Here is a 16399-nt window from a genome sequence, read left to right on the forward strand (position 1 = left end):
AGATTGTTAATATTGGTTACCTGGAGTTGGGGTGGGAATGGCGATTACTTTCTCTGTATACATCTTTGGATGGTTTTCCTGTTTATAGTGAAGATAAGCATGTGTTATTTTTGTTTTCTGTTTTTTTGTTGTTGTTGGTTTTTCTGTTTGTTTGTTTCTGATATGGAATCTTGCTCTGTCCCCCAGGCTGGAATGCAGTGGCATGATCTCGGCTCACTACAACCTCCGCCTCCCGGGTTCAAACGATTTCCTGCCTCAGCCTCCCAAGTAGCTGGGATTACAGGGGCGTGCCAGCACACCCGGCTGACTTTTTTTTTTTTTTTTTGTATTTTTAGTAGAGATGGGGTTTCACCATGTTGACCAGGCTGGTCTCCAACTCCTGACCTGAGGTGATCCACCCGCCTCAGCCTCCCAAAGTGCTGGGACTACAGGCGTGAGCCACGGCGCCTGGCCAATTTTTGTAACTTTTACAAAGATATTTAATTTAAAATTGATTTTAATAAAAGGTAGACATCCAAGAACACAGGATTAATGCACTTCAATGTTAGGTGAATATCTTTAAAACTGATTATTGTCAAACATTAAATCCATATAACCAGCAAACTGTACACACCTGTACAAAATAAAGGAAGTAACTTAAGAAAATAAAGTGACTTATCCACTGACATTTCACAATTAGTATTTGAACAATCAACTCAAAAGACACCCATGTGTTAGTAAAGTAAATAAATGCATGTTACTTCTTGCAATCTTCTGGGAAGGAGTTTAATGCCAAGCCGTTTCATGGAAAAGACAGGAGTTAAGAAATATGGAGGAAAGAATAATTATTCCTCATTAGGCGAGTCTGGCGATACTTAAATGTGTGTATGTAAGGGGGTGGCTTTAATTAAGGTATAAAATCCACATGTGCCAATTGAAAAGCAGTATCTTCCTGCCCCTCCTCAAAAGTTCTTCTGCTACCAAGCCATGACCCCCACCTAGCCAGACCCCTGAGGCACGTTTGCCTCCTCTCTCTTGCCTTCCTCTTTCCTTGAATCTGTCTGATTGCTAAATCCTCCCACCCTTACCTCTGGAAGGCTTCTGCCCTCGCCCTCCTGCTAACCCTGCCGCGTTTTGCCCGGCCTCGCTAACAACATGGGAGCCGCCACTCCCAAAGTCCGGACTGCTTTGCCGGGTCTTCCCAACCCCTCACACCCAGCTCTTTCTAGCCTCACAACGACTTCTCCACCGTCACACTCCGCCCAGTGCTACAAGGGTTCTGCTCACTCCCGAGGACCTCGGCGCTGCCCAGGCTGCAGCCTCGGTTCCCCACAAGCCTTACCTCCCTAGGCTGTGCCCACTCGCGGACGGAAGTGCCCGGAGCCCAAGGGGCGGGGCCTGGTCTGGCCAATGGAAGCACAGAGTCCAGGCTCAGCGGTCACGTGTCCAGCTGGCGGGCATTTTACCCCAGGAAGAGATGCAGGAGGCGATTTTTACCTCAGGTAAGAGCCCTGAGAGGCTGGAGGCAGGAGAGAGGGTGATTTTGAGGGCTGAGGGGAGGAAAAGGTCGTATGGGACCAAAGGAGTATGGCAGCTCAGGAATCTCTGGAAAACACATCTATGAGGCCCGGCCGATGTGGCTCTGTAGAGACAAAACCCCAGACCCACCGTCCACTTAACCTGAGAATAGAAGGTGTGAAGGGCTCAGAGATGCTGGTGGGATTTCAGCCCATCAACTAGAAGTTGTATGGGCTAAACAATAAGGGAAAATAGGTGCACCTCGCCTTCTTTGCCATGTTACGTTTTTTGTCTGTTTTAAGACAGTCTCGCTCTGTCGCCCAGGCTGGCGTGCAGTGGCGTGATCTAGGTTCACTGCAACCTCTGCCTCCCGGGTTCAAGAGATTCTCCTTCCTCAACTTCCCGAGTCGTTGGGACTACAGGCGTCCTCTACCACGTCCGGCTAATTTTTATATTTTTAACAGAGACGGGGTTTTGCCATGTTGGCCCGGCTGGTCTCGAACTCCTGACCTCAAGTGATCCACGTGCCTTGGCCTCCCAAAGTGCTGGGATTACAGGTGTGAGCCACCGCACCTGGCCCAGGCTAATTTTTGTATTCTTTGTAGAGACAGGGTTTTGCTATGTTGCCCAGTATGGTCTTGAATTCCTGGCCTCAAGTGATCCGCCCGCCTTGCCTCCCAAAGTACTGGGATTACAGACGGGAGCCACTGCTTCCGGCGGATCTTGTGTTTTTTTTTAAGTGTAGTTTTTATGCGAGGGAGTGAAGAAGGCAGAAAGCTCCTGATGCCTTAGGCTGGTGGGGTGAGGTAGGAAGCCAGCCCGAAGATTCACACTCACCTGTGAGTGCTTTTAAATAATCTTGGGGCCTGGCATATGGTGGCTGAGGCCTGTAATCCCAGCACTTCGGGAGGCTGAGGGGAGAGGAGGATTGCCTGAGCTCAGGAGTTCGAAATCAGCCTGGCCAACATGGCGAAACCCCGTCTCTATTAAAAATACAAAAATTAGTCAGGCGTGGTGGCATCCGCCTGTAATCCCAGCTACTCGGGAGGCTGAGGCAGGAGAATCGCTCGAATCCGGGAGCTGGAGGTTGCAGTGAGCCAAGATCGCACCATTGCACTCCAGCCTGGGGGACAGAGGGAGACTCTGTCTCAAAAAATTATTTGATTAATTAATTACATCATCATCATCATCTTGGGAAAGCTTACTTCCTGGCCTTGTGCCTGACCTCATTATCGTGTGCATTTCCATTTTGGTCCAGTAGTCCAGTAAATGTTAGTTAGGAAGTAGCACAAGAGAAATAAAATCTTTAGAAAAAGGTAAAGAAAAAAAATTCGAGAATTGCTGCAATTCAAAACTTGATAATTTTAAATTACCCTCTCTCTAACCATGATTTTGTTCATTTCCCCCATATCTTTGGTTTTAGAAATAAGAGCAATCTATCATTTTTGCATCCACCCACCACTATTAGATGGATTCGATATCTGTATTACAATCAAATAAACTTGATAAATGGGATTCTAAGCATGTATATAACATATGGCATCTTATTAAGTAGTACATATTTAGCATGAATTTCAGTGGTTGACTTCAATACAAAAGTAATTATTTCTTAAGGTAATTGGTGAGAGTGATAAATATGAAACTGATAGAAATACTAGGCTTCACAAGAAAAGTGAATATAAATGCTGACAATAAGCTGAATGGGTAAAGTCAGTAAAGTTGAGTTGTTAACTTTTTGCAATGGCTTTTAGAATGAGACAATCAGTTTTTTCTGAAAGTACAACACAGAAATGGAAATTCTAGAATCAATATTTGCTTGAAAGATCAGTGATACACTGGGTGGAAAAGACATAGAGGTGCAATGATTGGAAATATTCTCAGAGAAGTAAGCACCAGTAAAATAATGCCACGTTGGTCTTGTTTAAGAGTGAAAGAGGGTGGCCACACTGTATATTCTCCACACCACAGAATCTAATAATATTAAAGACAATTCAGATAACATATTTGTCTCATTTTAATTGGAAAACATATTGTAATATCCAAAAATCCTTCTGAGTCATTAAACAAATAAAATAATTGTGCTCTGGATTGTTTTTGTTTTTGTTTTGAGATAGAGTCTGGCTCTGTTGCCCAGGCTGGAGTGCAGTGGTGTGATCTTGGGTCACTGCAACCTCCACCTCCCAGGCTCAAGCAATTTTCTTGCCTCAGCCTCTCGGGTACCTGGGACTACAGGTGCACACCACCACGCCCAGCTAATTTTTGTATTTTTTGTAGAGATGGGGTTACATCATGTTGACCAAGCTGGTCTCAAACTCTTGGCCTCAAGTGATCAGCCGCCTTAGCCTCTCAAAGTGCTGGGATTACAGGTGTGAGCCAACACGCCTGGCCTGGATTGTTTTAAAAGTTTGTTTTTAGTTTTTTACTAAAAGTTTTACTGAAAGTTTTACACAGAAGTTACTCTGTCCTAGAGTAACTTCAAAACTGTAATTCCTTGAGTTCTCAAGTAAATGAGAACCATCCTGGACTAGTTCAGCATTCTAAATTTTACTTATTGCTTCATTAGATGGATTTGTTGATTTACCAATATGCCATAGTTGCTTTATTCCAAATGAGCTAGCTACTAGAAAATTCTAACTTTAGGCTGCTTATTTTCTAAGTAAGAGAATGGAAACAGTTTCACAAATTGTTTCCCAATTTTCCAAATCCTCCACTGTTTCAGCACAGAGTTCTGCCCTTGGTTATCCAATTTCAAGACCACTTGAGAAATATGGTTATTCTCGGAACACCACTCCGGCAATCTTGTAAATTTCAAGCTCTTTTGCAACAAAATGATCACATTAAATATATTTCCACCAACCAACTAACAGCTATATGGTTTAAACAATAAGAAAATATTCAATTTTATATCAATATACATTATTTTCATATTAGATGTAAAATTATAGTAATGTATATTATTTTTACCAACGATTATCATTCAGAACCTTTTTAAAAACCAGTGAGCCAAAGTTTTGTGACTGAGACTTTCTGCACTTGACTTGCTATTTTACCAATGTTTAATTTTAATTTTTGTATTTCCAGATGTTGAAATTTATACTGCTTTGAAAGAAAGAAGATATGTTTTCAGCATTGAAATATCATGCAATAGACTATTTATATGAGGTAGAGTGTTAGTGGCTTACTGTCTATTTACTGAGAATTATGATGTAAAAAGTGTTAACTACATTCAATATAGGTTGAGTATCCCTTATCTGAAATGCTTAGGATCAAAAGTATTTCAGATTTCTGATTTTTTTTCAGATTTTGGAATATTTTTATATATATAAAATGAGATATCTTGGGGATAAGACCCAAGTCTAAACACAAAATTTATTTATATTTTGTATACACCTTATCCACATAGATTGAAGGTAATTTTATACAATATTTTAAATAACTCTGTGCATGAAACAAAGTTTGTGTACACTGAACTAACCATCAGAAAGCAAAAGTGCCAGTATCTTCACCACCCATGTGGCATCATATTGGCACTCAAAAAGTTTTGGATTTTGGATTTCAAATTTTTGGATTAAGGATGCTCAACTTGTATATGATAATTTTGCAGTAATCCTTAGATTGTTTATTAGTCTAATTACTTTTAGATTTATTGAAAATTATTTTCCACATTTAATATCTTTAAAATGCCACTTTTGGCTGGGCACGGTGGCTCACGCCTGTAATCCCAGCACTTTGGGAGGCCAAGGCGGGCGGATCACGAGGTCAGGATTTCAAGACCAGCCTGGCCAACATGGTGAAACCCTGTCTCTACTAAAAATACAAAAAAATTAGCCGGGCATGGTGGTGGGCACCTGTAATCCCAGCTACTTGGGAGGCTGAGGCAGGAGAATCACTTGAATCCGGGAGGCGGAGGTTGCAGTGAGCCGAGACTGCGCCACTGCACTCCAGTCTGGGCAACAGAGGGAGACCCCGTCTCAAAAAAAAAAAGCCACTTTTGGAAGGAAATTATTAAATTAAAATCATCAAACAATTAAAATCAAACAATTAAAATGAATCCAAAGCTGTCAGGAGAAAAAAAATGGAAACTCTTGACAAGTGTGGGGTGATTTTGCTAACAATCTGGAGTGATCTTTCTTGAAATGAGTGGAGAAAAAGAATCCCAGTTATCTCTATAAAATAATACTAATAGCATGCATTGACCACTTTCTATGGGACAGATACTTTGCCCTTCTGATGGATTATATTAGGGTGGTGCAAAAGTATTGCCATTAATTTGCCATTAGTTAATTAAAAGTAATGGCAAAAGCTGCAATTACTTTTGCACCATCCTACTATCATTTTATCATCATACGTACTTCGTGAGGCAGATACTATTATTTTACAGGTTTTACAATTTTATAGGTTAGACAACTAGTTTCCAGATAAGTTAAATAGCTTTTATAATTGTCAGAGCTAAATTTCAAGCCCAGACACGTTATTAGGAAACTAATTAGAACAATTGTCATACAACAGTCTATTGTTCTTATGATCTTAGTTGACAAGTTAAATTTTTTTCTTTGTAACACTGACTCCATCTACCAAGGAAAAAAATTACTCCAGTATAATAAAACTGCTACATTTTACAGGAAATAAGAAAGACATGCAGGCATCTTCTGGTTTTATTATTCCCTCATAACTGAGAGAAGCAAATGTGTAGTTAAAAGATATCTATGGTAGGAATCAAAAGTCATCATAACAAAACATGTGTATTGGCCACTTGCAAAATTAGTCTGTATTCAAACATCCTGAAACTTTTTTTTGCCCATGGTATTTTGGTTTCTGCTGGTATACAACACTCCGTGATATAATACAAACGCAATACTAATCAATGGCAAATCTTGCAAAAGATGCAGGACTTGGTCAAGGTCATGAAAACGGTGTTAAGGAACCGCTCAAATAGTAAGTAAAGATATTATGAAGTTCATGCAAAATTAGATCAGTTGACAGACAAGAGGAAGAGAATGGTTTGAATATCAAAGGAGTCAGAGATGCCTTGGGAAGATCTTCAAACATTTTCTAAAAATATCTTTTTCATGATCAAAGGTGAAGCAATGAGTAGTATCGTGCATATAATCATATAATACAGTTTGTGGGAAAATCATGACAAAAAATAATTATAACTATAAATGAAATTTTGTTATAAAACTTTTTATAACTTTCATTTTTTAGATTAAATACTAATCAACCTTTTTTTTTCCTATTTACTGTGAATCTTTGGTCCTTATTTGATATAAATTACCTTAAGTAATCTTTTTCTCTTTACCACCTATCCTTGAATAATAAAGACTTCTTATTTAATATGTTATAACACCTTCAGCAAACATTAAAAAATCTTGGGAAATAATGCAAGAAATTATCATTTGTCCAAATACATAGAATAATGAATTATGTGAGAAATTAGAATCACTGGGGAAGGGCTTCATAGAATAGATATTGTTTAAGATGGGCCTTGAAAGATGAGTTGGATCTCGACAGAGAAGAATAACAGGGCATCTTCAGAGGTACAGCGTAGACCATGGTATTAACCAGGGAGTGACCACTGAACGTTAAGGGAGGTAGTGAAGAGACTAGTCTATTTAGAGAGACTAGAGTAATGGAAGATAAAGTTGGAAAGTAAAGGCAGAGCCAAATTAAAGAGAACACTGACTCATTTACAAACTTAACTGATTTAACATTCCTTTAAAGAAACAGTTCCCTTTATTAGATATATTTTTAAAAATTAGAAATGAATTTGCTGGTTGTAACAAAGGAAATAATGCAAAGATAAAATGAAAGTTAAGACATCCACATTATACTGTTTAGTGAAAAAAAGCACATTGCTAAGTGATATGTAAATGATGTCATCCCGTTTTTTGTCAAGTACTTACACATATATTTTAGCTTAACCTAGAAAAAATATCTGTAGGAAAATACATCAAACTACTACTGATATTACAAGGGGCCTTGACTTTCTCAGTTATGTGGTTCTGTGTTATCTGATACAGGCATACCTCAGCAACAGCAAATATCACAGTAAAGTCAGTCATGTGAATTTTTTGGTTTCCCAGTGCATATAAAATTTATGTTTATACTTGGGAGGCTGAGGTGGGCAGATCACCTGAGATCAGGAATTCGAGACCAGCCTGGCCAACATGGCAAAACCCTGTCTCTACTAAAAGTACAAAAATCAGCCGGGCATGGTGGTGGGCGCTTGTAATCCCAGCTACTCAGGAGGCTGAAGCAGGAGAATAGCTTTTTTTTTTTTTCTTGTTTTTTTGTTTTTGTTTTTTTGAGTTGGAGTCTCGCTGTGTCACCCAGGCTGGAGTACAGCTTGAACGCAGGAGGCTGAGGTTGCAGTGAGCCGAGATCACGCCACTGCACTCCAGCCTGGGCGACAAGAGCGAGACTCCATCTCAAAACAAACAAAAAAAAGTTATGTTTATACTATACTATAGTCCATTGAGTGCAGTAGCACTATGTCTTAAAAAACCATGGGCATACCTTAACTGAAAAATACTTTATTGCTAAAAATTGATAATAAATAATTACCTGAGTCTTTAGTGAGTCATAATCTTTTTGCTGGTGGAGGATCTTGCCTTGACGTTGACGGCTGCTGACCGATCAGAGTGGCGGCTGTGGCAATTTCTTAAGGCAACAATGAAGTTTGCTACATTGATTCTTTCAGTCACCAAAGATTTCTCTGTAGCATGCAATGCTCTTTGATAGCATTTTACTCACAGAACTTCTTTGAAAATTAGACTCAATCCTCTCAAACTCTGCTGGTGCTTTATCAATTAAGTTTATGGAATAATCTGAATCCTTTGTTGTCATTTAAACAATGTTTACAGTATTTTCACCAGGAGTAGATTCCATCTCAAGAAACCCCTTCCTTTGCTCATCCATAAGAAGCAACTCCTTATCTGTTCAAGTTTTATCATGAGATTGCAGTAATTCAACCACAGCTTGAGGCTCCATTTTTAATTCAAATTCTCCTGCTATTTCTATCACCTCTGTAGTTATGTACTTGCTCCACTTAAGTCTTGAATCCCTGAAAGTCATCCATGCAGGTTGGAATCAACTTCTTTCAAACTTCTGTTCATGTTGATATTTTGACCTCCTTTGATGATCACAAATGTTCTTAATGGCATCCAGAATGGTTCTCCTTTCTCAAAGGTTTTCAATTGACTTTGCCTAGATCTATCAGAGGAATCACCATCTATGGCAGCTATATCCTTACAAAATGTATTTATTTCTATAAGACCTTAAAGTTGAAATGACTCCTTGATCCATAGGCTGCAGAATAGATATTGTGTTAGTAGGTTTGAAAACATTAATCTCCTTGTACATCTCCATCAGAGCTCTTGGGTGGCCAGGTGCATTATCACCAAGCAGTAATATTTTTAAAGTAATCCTTTTTTTCCCCCAAAAGTAGGTCTCAACAATAGGCTTAAAATATTCGGTAAACCATGTTGTAAATACATGTGCCATCATCCAGACTTTGTTCTTCTATTTATAGAGCATAGACAGGGTAGATTTAGTATAATTCTTAAGGGCCCTGGGATTTTCAGAATGGTAAATGAGGATTAGCTTCAACTTAAAATCACCAACTGCATTAGCTTCTAGCAAGAGAGTCAGCTTGTCCTTTGAAGCTTTGAAGACAGACATTGACTTCTTTCTAGCTATGAAAGTCCTCATTGGCATCTTCTTCTAACAGAAGGCTGTTTTGTCAGAATACACACAACATTTATCAATTAATTTGCTGTCTTATATGGTGCAGTTCATGCCACCCCCAAACAATTACAATGGTAACTAACATCAAAGACCACTGATCACAGATTATCATAACATATAGAATAATAACAGAAAAGTTTCAAATGTTGGGACAGTTACCAAAAATGTGATACAGGAAGTGAGCACATGCTTTTTGAAAAATGGCAGAGACAGATTTGCTCATCACAGGGTTGCCACAAAGCTTCAATTTGTAAAAAAAAAATCTGCAGAGCACAATAGAATAAAGCACAATAAAGTGAGGTATGCCTGGTTTTTTTGTTGTTTTTTTTTTGAGACGGAGTTTCACTCTGTCGCCCAGGCTGGAGTGCAGTGGCGTGATCTCAGCTCACTGCAAACTCCACCTCCCGGGTTCACGCCATTCTCCTGCCTCAGCCTCCTGAGGAGCTGGGACTACAGGTGCCCACAACCGTGCCCGGATAATTTTTTTGTATTTTTAGTAGAGACGGGGTTTCACCATGTTAGCCAGATGGTCTCAATCTCCTGACCTTGTGATCTGCCCGCCTCGGCCTCCCAAAGTGCTGGGATTAGGTATACCTGTTTTTTATAAGGAGCATGTATTACTTTTAAAGAAAAATCATATAAGTTTCAAAGTATAGAGAATTTTAATATATTCTGAATATTGATAAATAGCATATGTTAAAAGATTTTCTAATCTTTCTTTCTTCCACAGAATGTGGTTAGAAAGAAGTTTTACAGAAATGCTTTATTGCTTCGAATCCCTTCATGTTTATATCAAGATGAAAGTTACCATGTAGCAGATACTGATAATAAATTTAGGAGGCCATGGACAAGAGGTATGTTTGTTTTCATTTCTTAAAAATGTGTTTTAAAAGCCATTTCAGAGTTTAGCACAGCAAATTATTAAGAATATGCAATGTTTTACTAATTAAAAACTCATTGCATCTATTCATGTCAGAATTCCAAGAAGTTAACAACTTAGTATTTTTATTATAGAATTTAGGTAACTAAATAAGGAATTGGAAAGCTTATATTTGATATGAATAAACCAAATAAAAGATATGTAGATGATGAAGACTTAAAATAGTCTAACATTGTAAACATTTGTTTTATTATAATAGAATTTTTCTTGACTATCTGAGGCCTACTTCAAGTTGTAATGGCACACCGAATATAAAATTATTTTTAAGCATATATGTATAAAATAGTTTTTTGTTTGTATCAACTCATGGACTAGTAAAGAAGTAGCCTCTTCGGAGGAGTCAAGTCAGTTAACAGCATTTACTTGGTATATATTATGTACCAAACACTGTTATAAGTACTAAGTACATAGTTACTTAAAAGACATAGAAGTAGTCTCTGCTCTCAGTGGGTTTTAGACTGGTAAGGAGGATGCAGCAACAAAACCATTAAATATATAAACTAGTATCTGATATTGATAAATGTATAGAGAAGAGACAGTAATGCTAAGTGATATGAAATTGCGGGCGTAGGGAGTGCTATTTCCTAAAATAGTTAGGGAAATGTCTCTCTCAGGAGGAGGACATTTGAGTTGAGACCAGAATGATGGGAAAGCAACAACCATGAAAAATATGGGGGAAAAGCCCTTCAAGCAAATGCAAAGTTCCTAACTCAAGAACGACCTTGATGTGTGTAAGGACCAGAAAATAAAGCTATTGTGACTGGGTAATGAAAAAGGGACTGAGAAGTAGGCAATTTCCATATAAGGCTTTGTAGGCCATAACAGTGAGTTTGTTTGTTTATTTTTATTACAGCTGCAATAGACTGAATGTTTGTGTCCCCCCAAATTTATATTTGAAGGTGGGGCCTTTGGGAGGTGACTAGAACATGAGGATGGAGTCCTCATGAAAGGGATTAATACCCTTATAAAAGAGACCCCAAAGAGCTCCCTTGACCTTTCTGCCATGTGAGGCCAGCAAGAAGACAGCCACCCATGAAACAGGAAGTGGGCCCTCAATAGACACTGAATCTTCTTGTGCCTTAATCTTGGACCTCCCAGCCTCCAAAGCTATGAGAAATGAATGTTTGTTGTTTGAGCCACCCAGTCTATGATATTTTTATTATAGCAATGTAGACTGACTAAGACAATTGTGGATATGGAAGTCACTAGACAATTTTAAGAAAAGGAATGATATAACCTGATTTATGCTGTAGAAAGATAGTTATGATTGTCCGGAGGATAGAAAGGGTGGGGATTTAGGAGTCAAGAGTAGAGACAGAGAAATCTATCAGGGAGCTATTGTAGTAGCCCAGAATCTAAACTCTGGATAAAATATTACAGTGTCTTGGACAAGGCTTATAGTAATGGAGACGTGAGATGTGCTTAAAATCTAGCTTATTTTATAAATTGTCAACAGTGAGGGCGTTACCAAATAGTAGAATAAAGATTTTCTTCTAGGTTTTTGACCTGAGAAACCAGGCAGATGACAGTGCCATTTCCTAAAATAGGGAAAGGCTTATAGAGAAGCCAATTTGTGGTCAGAGTCAACAGCTCTGCTTCGGCCAGATTATTAGGCATCTAAATGGATCATTAAGAAGGCAATTGGTTACATTAATCTTGAGCACAGCTGCTCAGGACAGTTCTCTGGGTGGCCTTGGCCTTCTTTTCTCACTTGAAATTCTTAAGAATAACTATAAAATGTGCTGGGAATGCAACGTTCTGAGATAAAGGGGGAGCTGGCCAGAACAGCCTAGGCTCTGTGCCAGTCTTCCCCCACCCACAAAACAGGATGTCCTTCAGTGCTTTAGCCCAGCATGTCCATTCACCTCAGAACATCAAACCCAGGTGGACTGCTTTCTGGGGTTCTTCAGCTGCTCTGCAAGTGTGGCACATGAAGACTTCATTTGCCCTGGGCAGCTTTCCTGAGCCTTACGGGACCAATTCACAATGAATCCTAGGCTTCTGTTGTCCCTTGTTACCTATCTGTAAGTAATAAATCTACTTCGTATAACTTCCTGTGTATGGGTATTCTGTCTTACCATACTCAAACGAGTTGGTAATCAGTACACAGTGAACCTGCTTCTCAAGCTGGAGCTTCAAATTGGAGTTTTCAATATGTAAATTGCACATAAACCTGTGAAACTAGATGAAGTCACTGAGAGCATGAGTATAAATAGATTAGAAGGCCTAGGACAGAGTCCTGGAACACTCTAACAGTTAAAAGTCTGATGTAAAAGGAGTTACCTAAGAAGCGAGATAGGAAAATCAAGTGATTCTGGTGTAGAATTCTAAAGAAGAAAGTGCTTCAAGAAGGAAGTAGTAGTCCAATGCGTTGGGCTCCTGTTAAAAGCTCAAGTTATCTGAGGATAGTGAGTTGACCATTAGCTTGACTAAATGTAGGTCAGTGATGACTTTGATAAGAGTGGTTTGCCTGGAATATCGGTTATTAATATGATTGGAATATAATTGGAGTATGACAGGAATATATTGAAATATGATTGGAGTATGTTGAGAAGATAATGGGAAGTGGGAAAGTGAGAGAGTGAATTTGAATATTTTGGGGAATTCTGCTATGAAGAAAAATTTTTAAATGATGGACTAACTTATGGGAGAAGTGGAGTAAAGAGTTATTCTTTTTTGTTTTTGATGTGTGATTTTTAAAAAATACATGATGAGAGAGACTGTAAAATGTTTGCCAATGGAAACAATTTTGGTAAAAAGAATAAGACGATGCAGGAAAAGAAAAAGGATAACAGGAGTAAAAGGGGATAGGATCAAGGGCACAGTTAGAGAAGTTAGTATTCAGTAGGAACTAAAATAATTCTTCCCCTGTGTAAATAGGAAGATAGGGTTTGTAGGTACTTATGCCAGTAAGTTGGTAGAATTGGTGGTGGAAAATGAGGTAGTTCTCTGTATCAGTTTTCTATGTGAAGGTAAGGTAATACACTGAAAGTGGATAATGGAATGAACACTAAAGATTTGAAGGGGTAATGTGTGAATTAGCTGTCTTAAAGAGCAAGAAAGCCAGTTTTGTTTTTGTTTCTTGTTTTTGTTTTTGTTTTTTTTTAGACCTCATCTGTGGTCAAGAAAGCCAGTTTTATTAAGGGATATACTATTATCATCTGTCAGTGTTGGGTGGCCATTTGAAATTTATGGTCATAATTTGGAATGAGTTCCTTTAGCACGGGTGGGTGATTTTTTTTCCAGTAATTTTCAACTGTTTTAGTGTACATACACAGAAAGTGTAGAGTAGGGGTTGTCCTAAGTTAGTACAAGAGAAAGAGAGGCAAGAGAATCAAGACTCTTTGAAAGCAATGGTTATGAGACTGGCTATGGAACCTAAAGTGTTCTAAGTAGTTTGCATGCCACATTACATTTAATCTTTACAACAACACTCTGAAAAAGCTATTCTTCCTAGTTTTTACATAAAAAAAAAAAAACAGAGGTACAAAAAGGTTAAGATGTTTACCCAAGATCATATAGTTAATAAGTAGCAGTCCAAGGATTAAAATCTAGGCAGAGTGTTTCCAGAACCTGTACTCTTAACCACTAAACATTTTTTCTTTTTTTATTTTCATATGGAGTCTTACTCTGTCTCCCAGGCTGGAGCGCAGTGGTGCTATCTTGGCTCACTGCAAGCTCCGCCTCCCGGGTTCACGCCATTCTCCTGACTCAGCCTCCCCAGGAGCTGGGACTACAGGCACCCACCACCACGCCCGGATAATTTTTTTGTATCTTTAGTAGAGACAGGGTTTCACCCTGTTAGTCAGGATGGTCTCGATCTCCTGACCTCGTGATCCACTGGCCTCAGCCTCCCAAAATACCACTAAACTTTTGTATTTTTTTTTCATGTTTTTCAATGAGGCACAGGGGAAGATTTGTTCAAAGTAACAAAACTAGTAAGAAGTAATACTGGTGGTAGGTAGAATACTCAGTTGTATATTCTGACAGTGGTATATGACATGGTCTTTCTCCTTAAGGAATGAAAGGTCTAATTTGGGAGATAAGCTATGTACACATACAAATTTATTTATTTATTTATTTATTTATTTATTTATTTATTTATTTACAGAGTCTCACTCTCACCCAGGTGCCCAGGCTGGAGTGCAGTGTCACAATCTCTGCTCACTGCAGCCTCTGTTTCCCAGGTTCAAGATATTCTCCTGCCTCAGCCTTCCAAGTATTTGGGACTAGAGGCATGTACCACCATGCCCGGCTAATTTTTGTATTTTTAGTAGAGATGGGTTTTGCCATGTTGGCCAGGCTGGTCTTGAACTCCTGGCCTCAAGTGATCCACCCACCTCAGCCTCTCAAAGAGCTGGGATTACAGGCGTGAGCCACTACATGCCGCCTACAATTTTAAATATAGGACTGTATATGGTTGAGTACCCAAGTGCTACTGACAATATTATGGCCCTTCAAGGAGAATGTATCAGCTTGAGCTGGAATGGTTAATAGAAGCTTCATGAGGTATAGCATGAGCAGTTGAAAAGGACTATTTGGGATGGTAGTGCTGTATAAGCAAAAGAGAGGCTATAAAATGAGGGCGATATGTTCAGGTGATATTGTTCTAACTGTAGTTGATTGAGGGGTGGGGGTAGGTTGATGATAATGAGGATGACTATTTAAATATTTGGAATCAGGTATCACTTTGAAAAACATACATTTGTGAACAAATAAAGATAAAATCATAATGTAAAAGGTGAATGTTTGGCTTCCTTGAATTAAGTGTAAAAGAAAATTCTAGACTTTAATGTTAACCATTATCCTTTCTAGTCTCAGCTGTTTCAGTTCCGGGAATGACAGATACCTCAGTCTTGGACCGATGGAAAGCAAGTTTCTTTGTGGAGGATTTCCTTGAGAAGTATGTATCCTTAATCTCAAATTTCTCTTTTATATCTAGTAGAAGATAAACAGTAAGTTCTCCAGATACCTAAAGAGGGAAAATCTCTTCCTTTATCTCTTCATGGATTTTCTTCTTTTATCTGAAGCAAAGGTCCTAATTTGAACCACAAAGGAGTGGTTAATAAGTGACTTATATCTTCTTTTTTAATTAGCACACTTTCAATTAGTTTATCAATTAGTAATCTTTCTGTAGAAAGTAGCTATAAAAAGTCCTTTGTATTAAAATTAGTCTTTTTTCCCCTATATTATAAATACAGATTTAAGGCTATTTTGTAATATATTTGGTCAAAACATTATTTATTATTTAAGCATTCATCAAATATTCATTATCATCCTATATATTAGATTCAAGATATAAAAATGAATAAGATATAATCTTAACCTTCAAAGAACACAAGAAAACAAGGAATAGAGTTTTATAAAGAAATAATTACAATACAATGTGCAAAGTACAATGACAGAGATAGGCACCCAGAGCATAATATGAGGAGGAACATCTAACCTGTTCTACATTGTAAATGTAGGCATAAAGTAGAGATTTTGGTGCAATTTAATAATTGACTCTGTTGCTTCACTTCATGCACAGAATGCTGATCCAACCTAGGAAAGATTTTGTTATTATTCACATTTTCAAGTTTCTGTAATTTAAATTTTCCTTAGTTGTGCTTAAAAGAAACAAAAAAACATTGAAAGGTGTCTAGACTGGATACAGTGAAGCCCAATATACCGTCTCTGTCACCTAGGAATTTAAAGTCAGGTTAGGAAAATAATAGATAAACATAGAAAAAATTAACAATGCAAGAATTAAATGGTAATATAGGATGACCAACATAAAGTCTATTACAAGGGATATAGCCAATTAGAAGTATGTATCATATGAGTAAACTCCTAGCAGTGAGGAAGCAGAAAGGCATAGTGAAAAAAGCTCTGCACTATGAATTAAAATATATAGGTTTTAAGCCTTGACTGGAAAAGTCAAGTGCTAACTACTTTGCTGGTCATTTTACCTGTGACCCTCATTTTATCAGTATGATGATGACGGATCAGTGCTTCTCAAACTTTACTGTACATATGAATCCCCTGAGGATCTTATTAAAATGCAGATTCTGGTTCAGTTAGTCTGTTTTGGAGCCTGAGATTCTGCAATTCTAATCTATTTCTAGGTGGTATTGATGCTGCCAGTCCAAAGACCTACCTTGAGTAACAAGATGCGAGACGATCTCTAAGACGTCTTTTCACCTTATAAGTTAGATTGGTAGAGCTGTGCATTTA

General features: G+C 38.2%; 1 protein-coding gene across 3 annotated transcripts in view; it reads left to right on the forward strand.

Annotated features, from left to right (window-relative positions):
- The first annotated feature begins 1443 nt into the window (after positions 1-1443).
- Positions 1444-16399, forward strand: part of SHOC1 (shortage in chiasmata 1) — a 108882-nt gene continuing 93926 nt past the window's right edge. The window contains exons 1-4 of one of the 3 annotated variants that reach the window (XM_055271497.1): positions 1444-1481; positions 4579-4659; positions 9974-10097; positions 14999-15086. In XM_055271497.1, the coding sequence (XP_055127472.1) occupies positions 4615-4659; positions 9974-10097; positions 14999-15086 (257 nt within the window). In that variant the 5' untranslated portion in view covers positions 1444-1481; positions 4579-4614. Of the gene's footprint in view, positions 1482-4578; positions 4660-9973; positions 10098-12078; positions 12208-14998; positions 15087-16399 lie in introns of those variants that run through there. The other 2 variants (XM_055271502.1, XM_055271498.2) reach the window with 2 other exon arrangements.

The sequence above is a fragment of the Symphalangus syndactylus genome, chromosome 3 (genome assembly GCF_028878055.3).
Source record: "Symphalangus syndactylus isolate Jambi chromosome 3, NHGRI_mSymSyn1-v2.1_pri, whole genome shotgun sequence".
NCBI lineage: Eukaryota > Metazoa > Chordata > Mammalia > Primates > Hylobatidae > Symphalangus > Symphalangus syndactylus.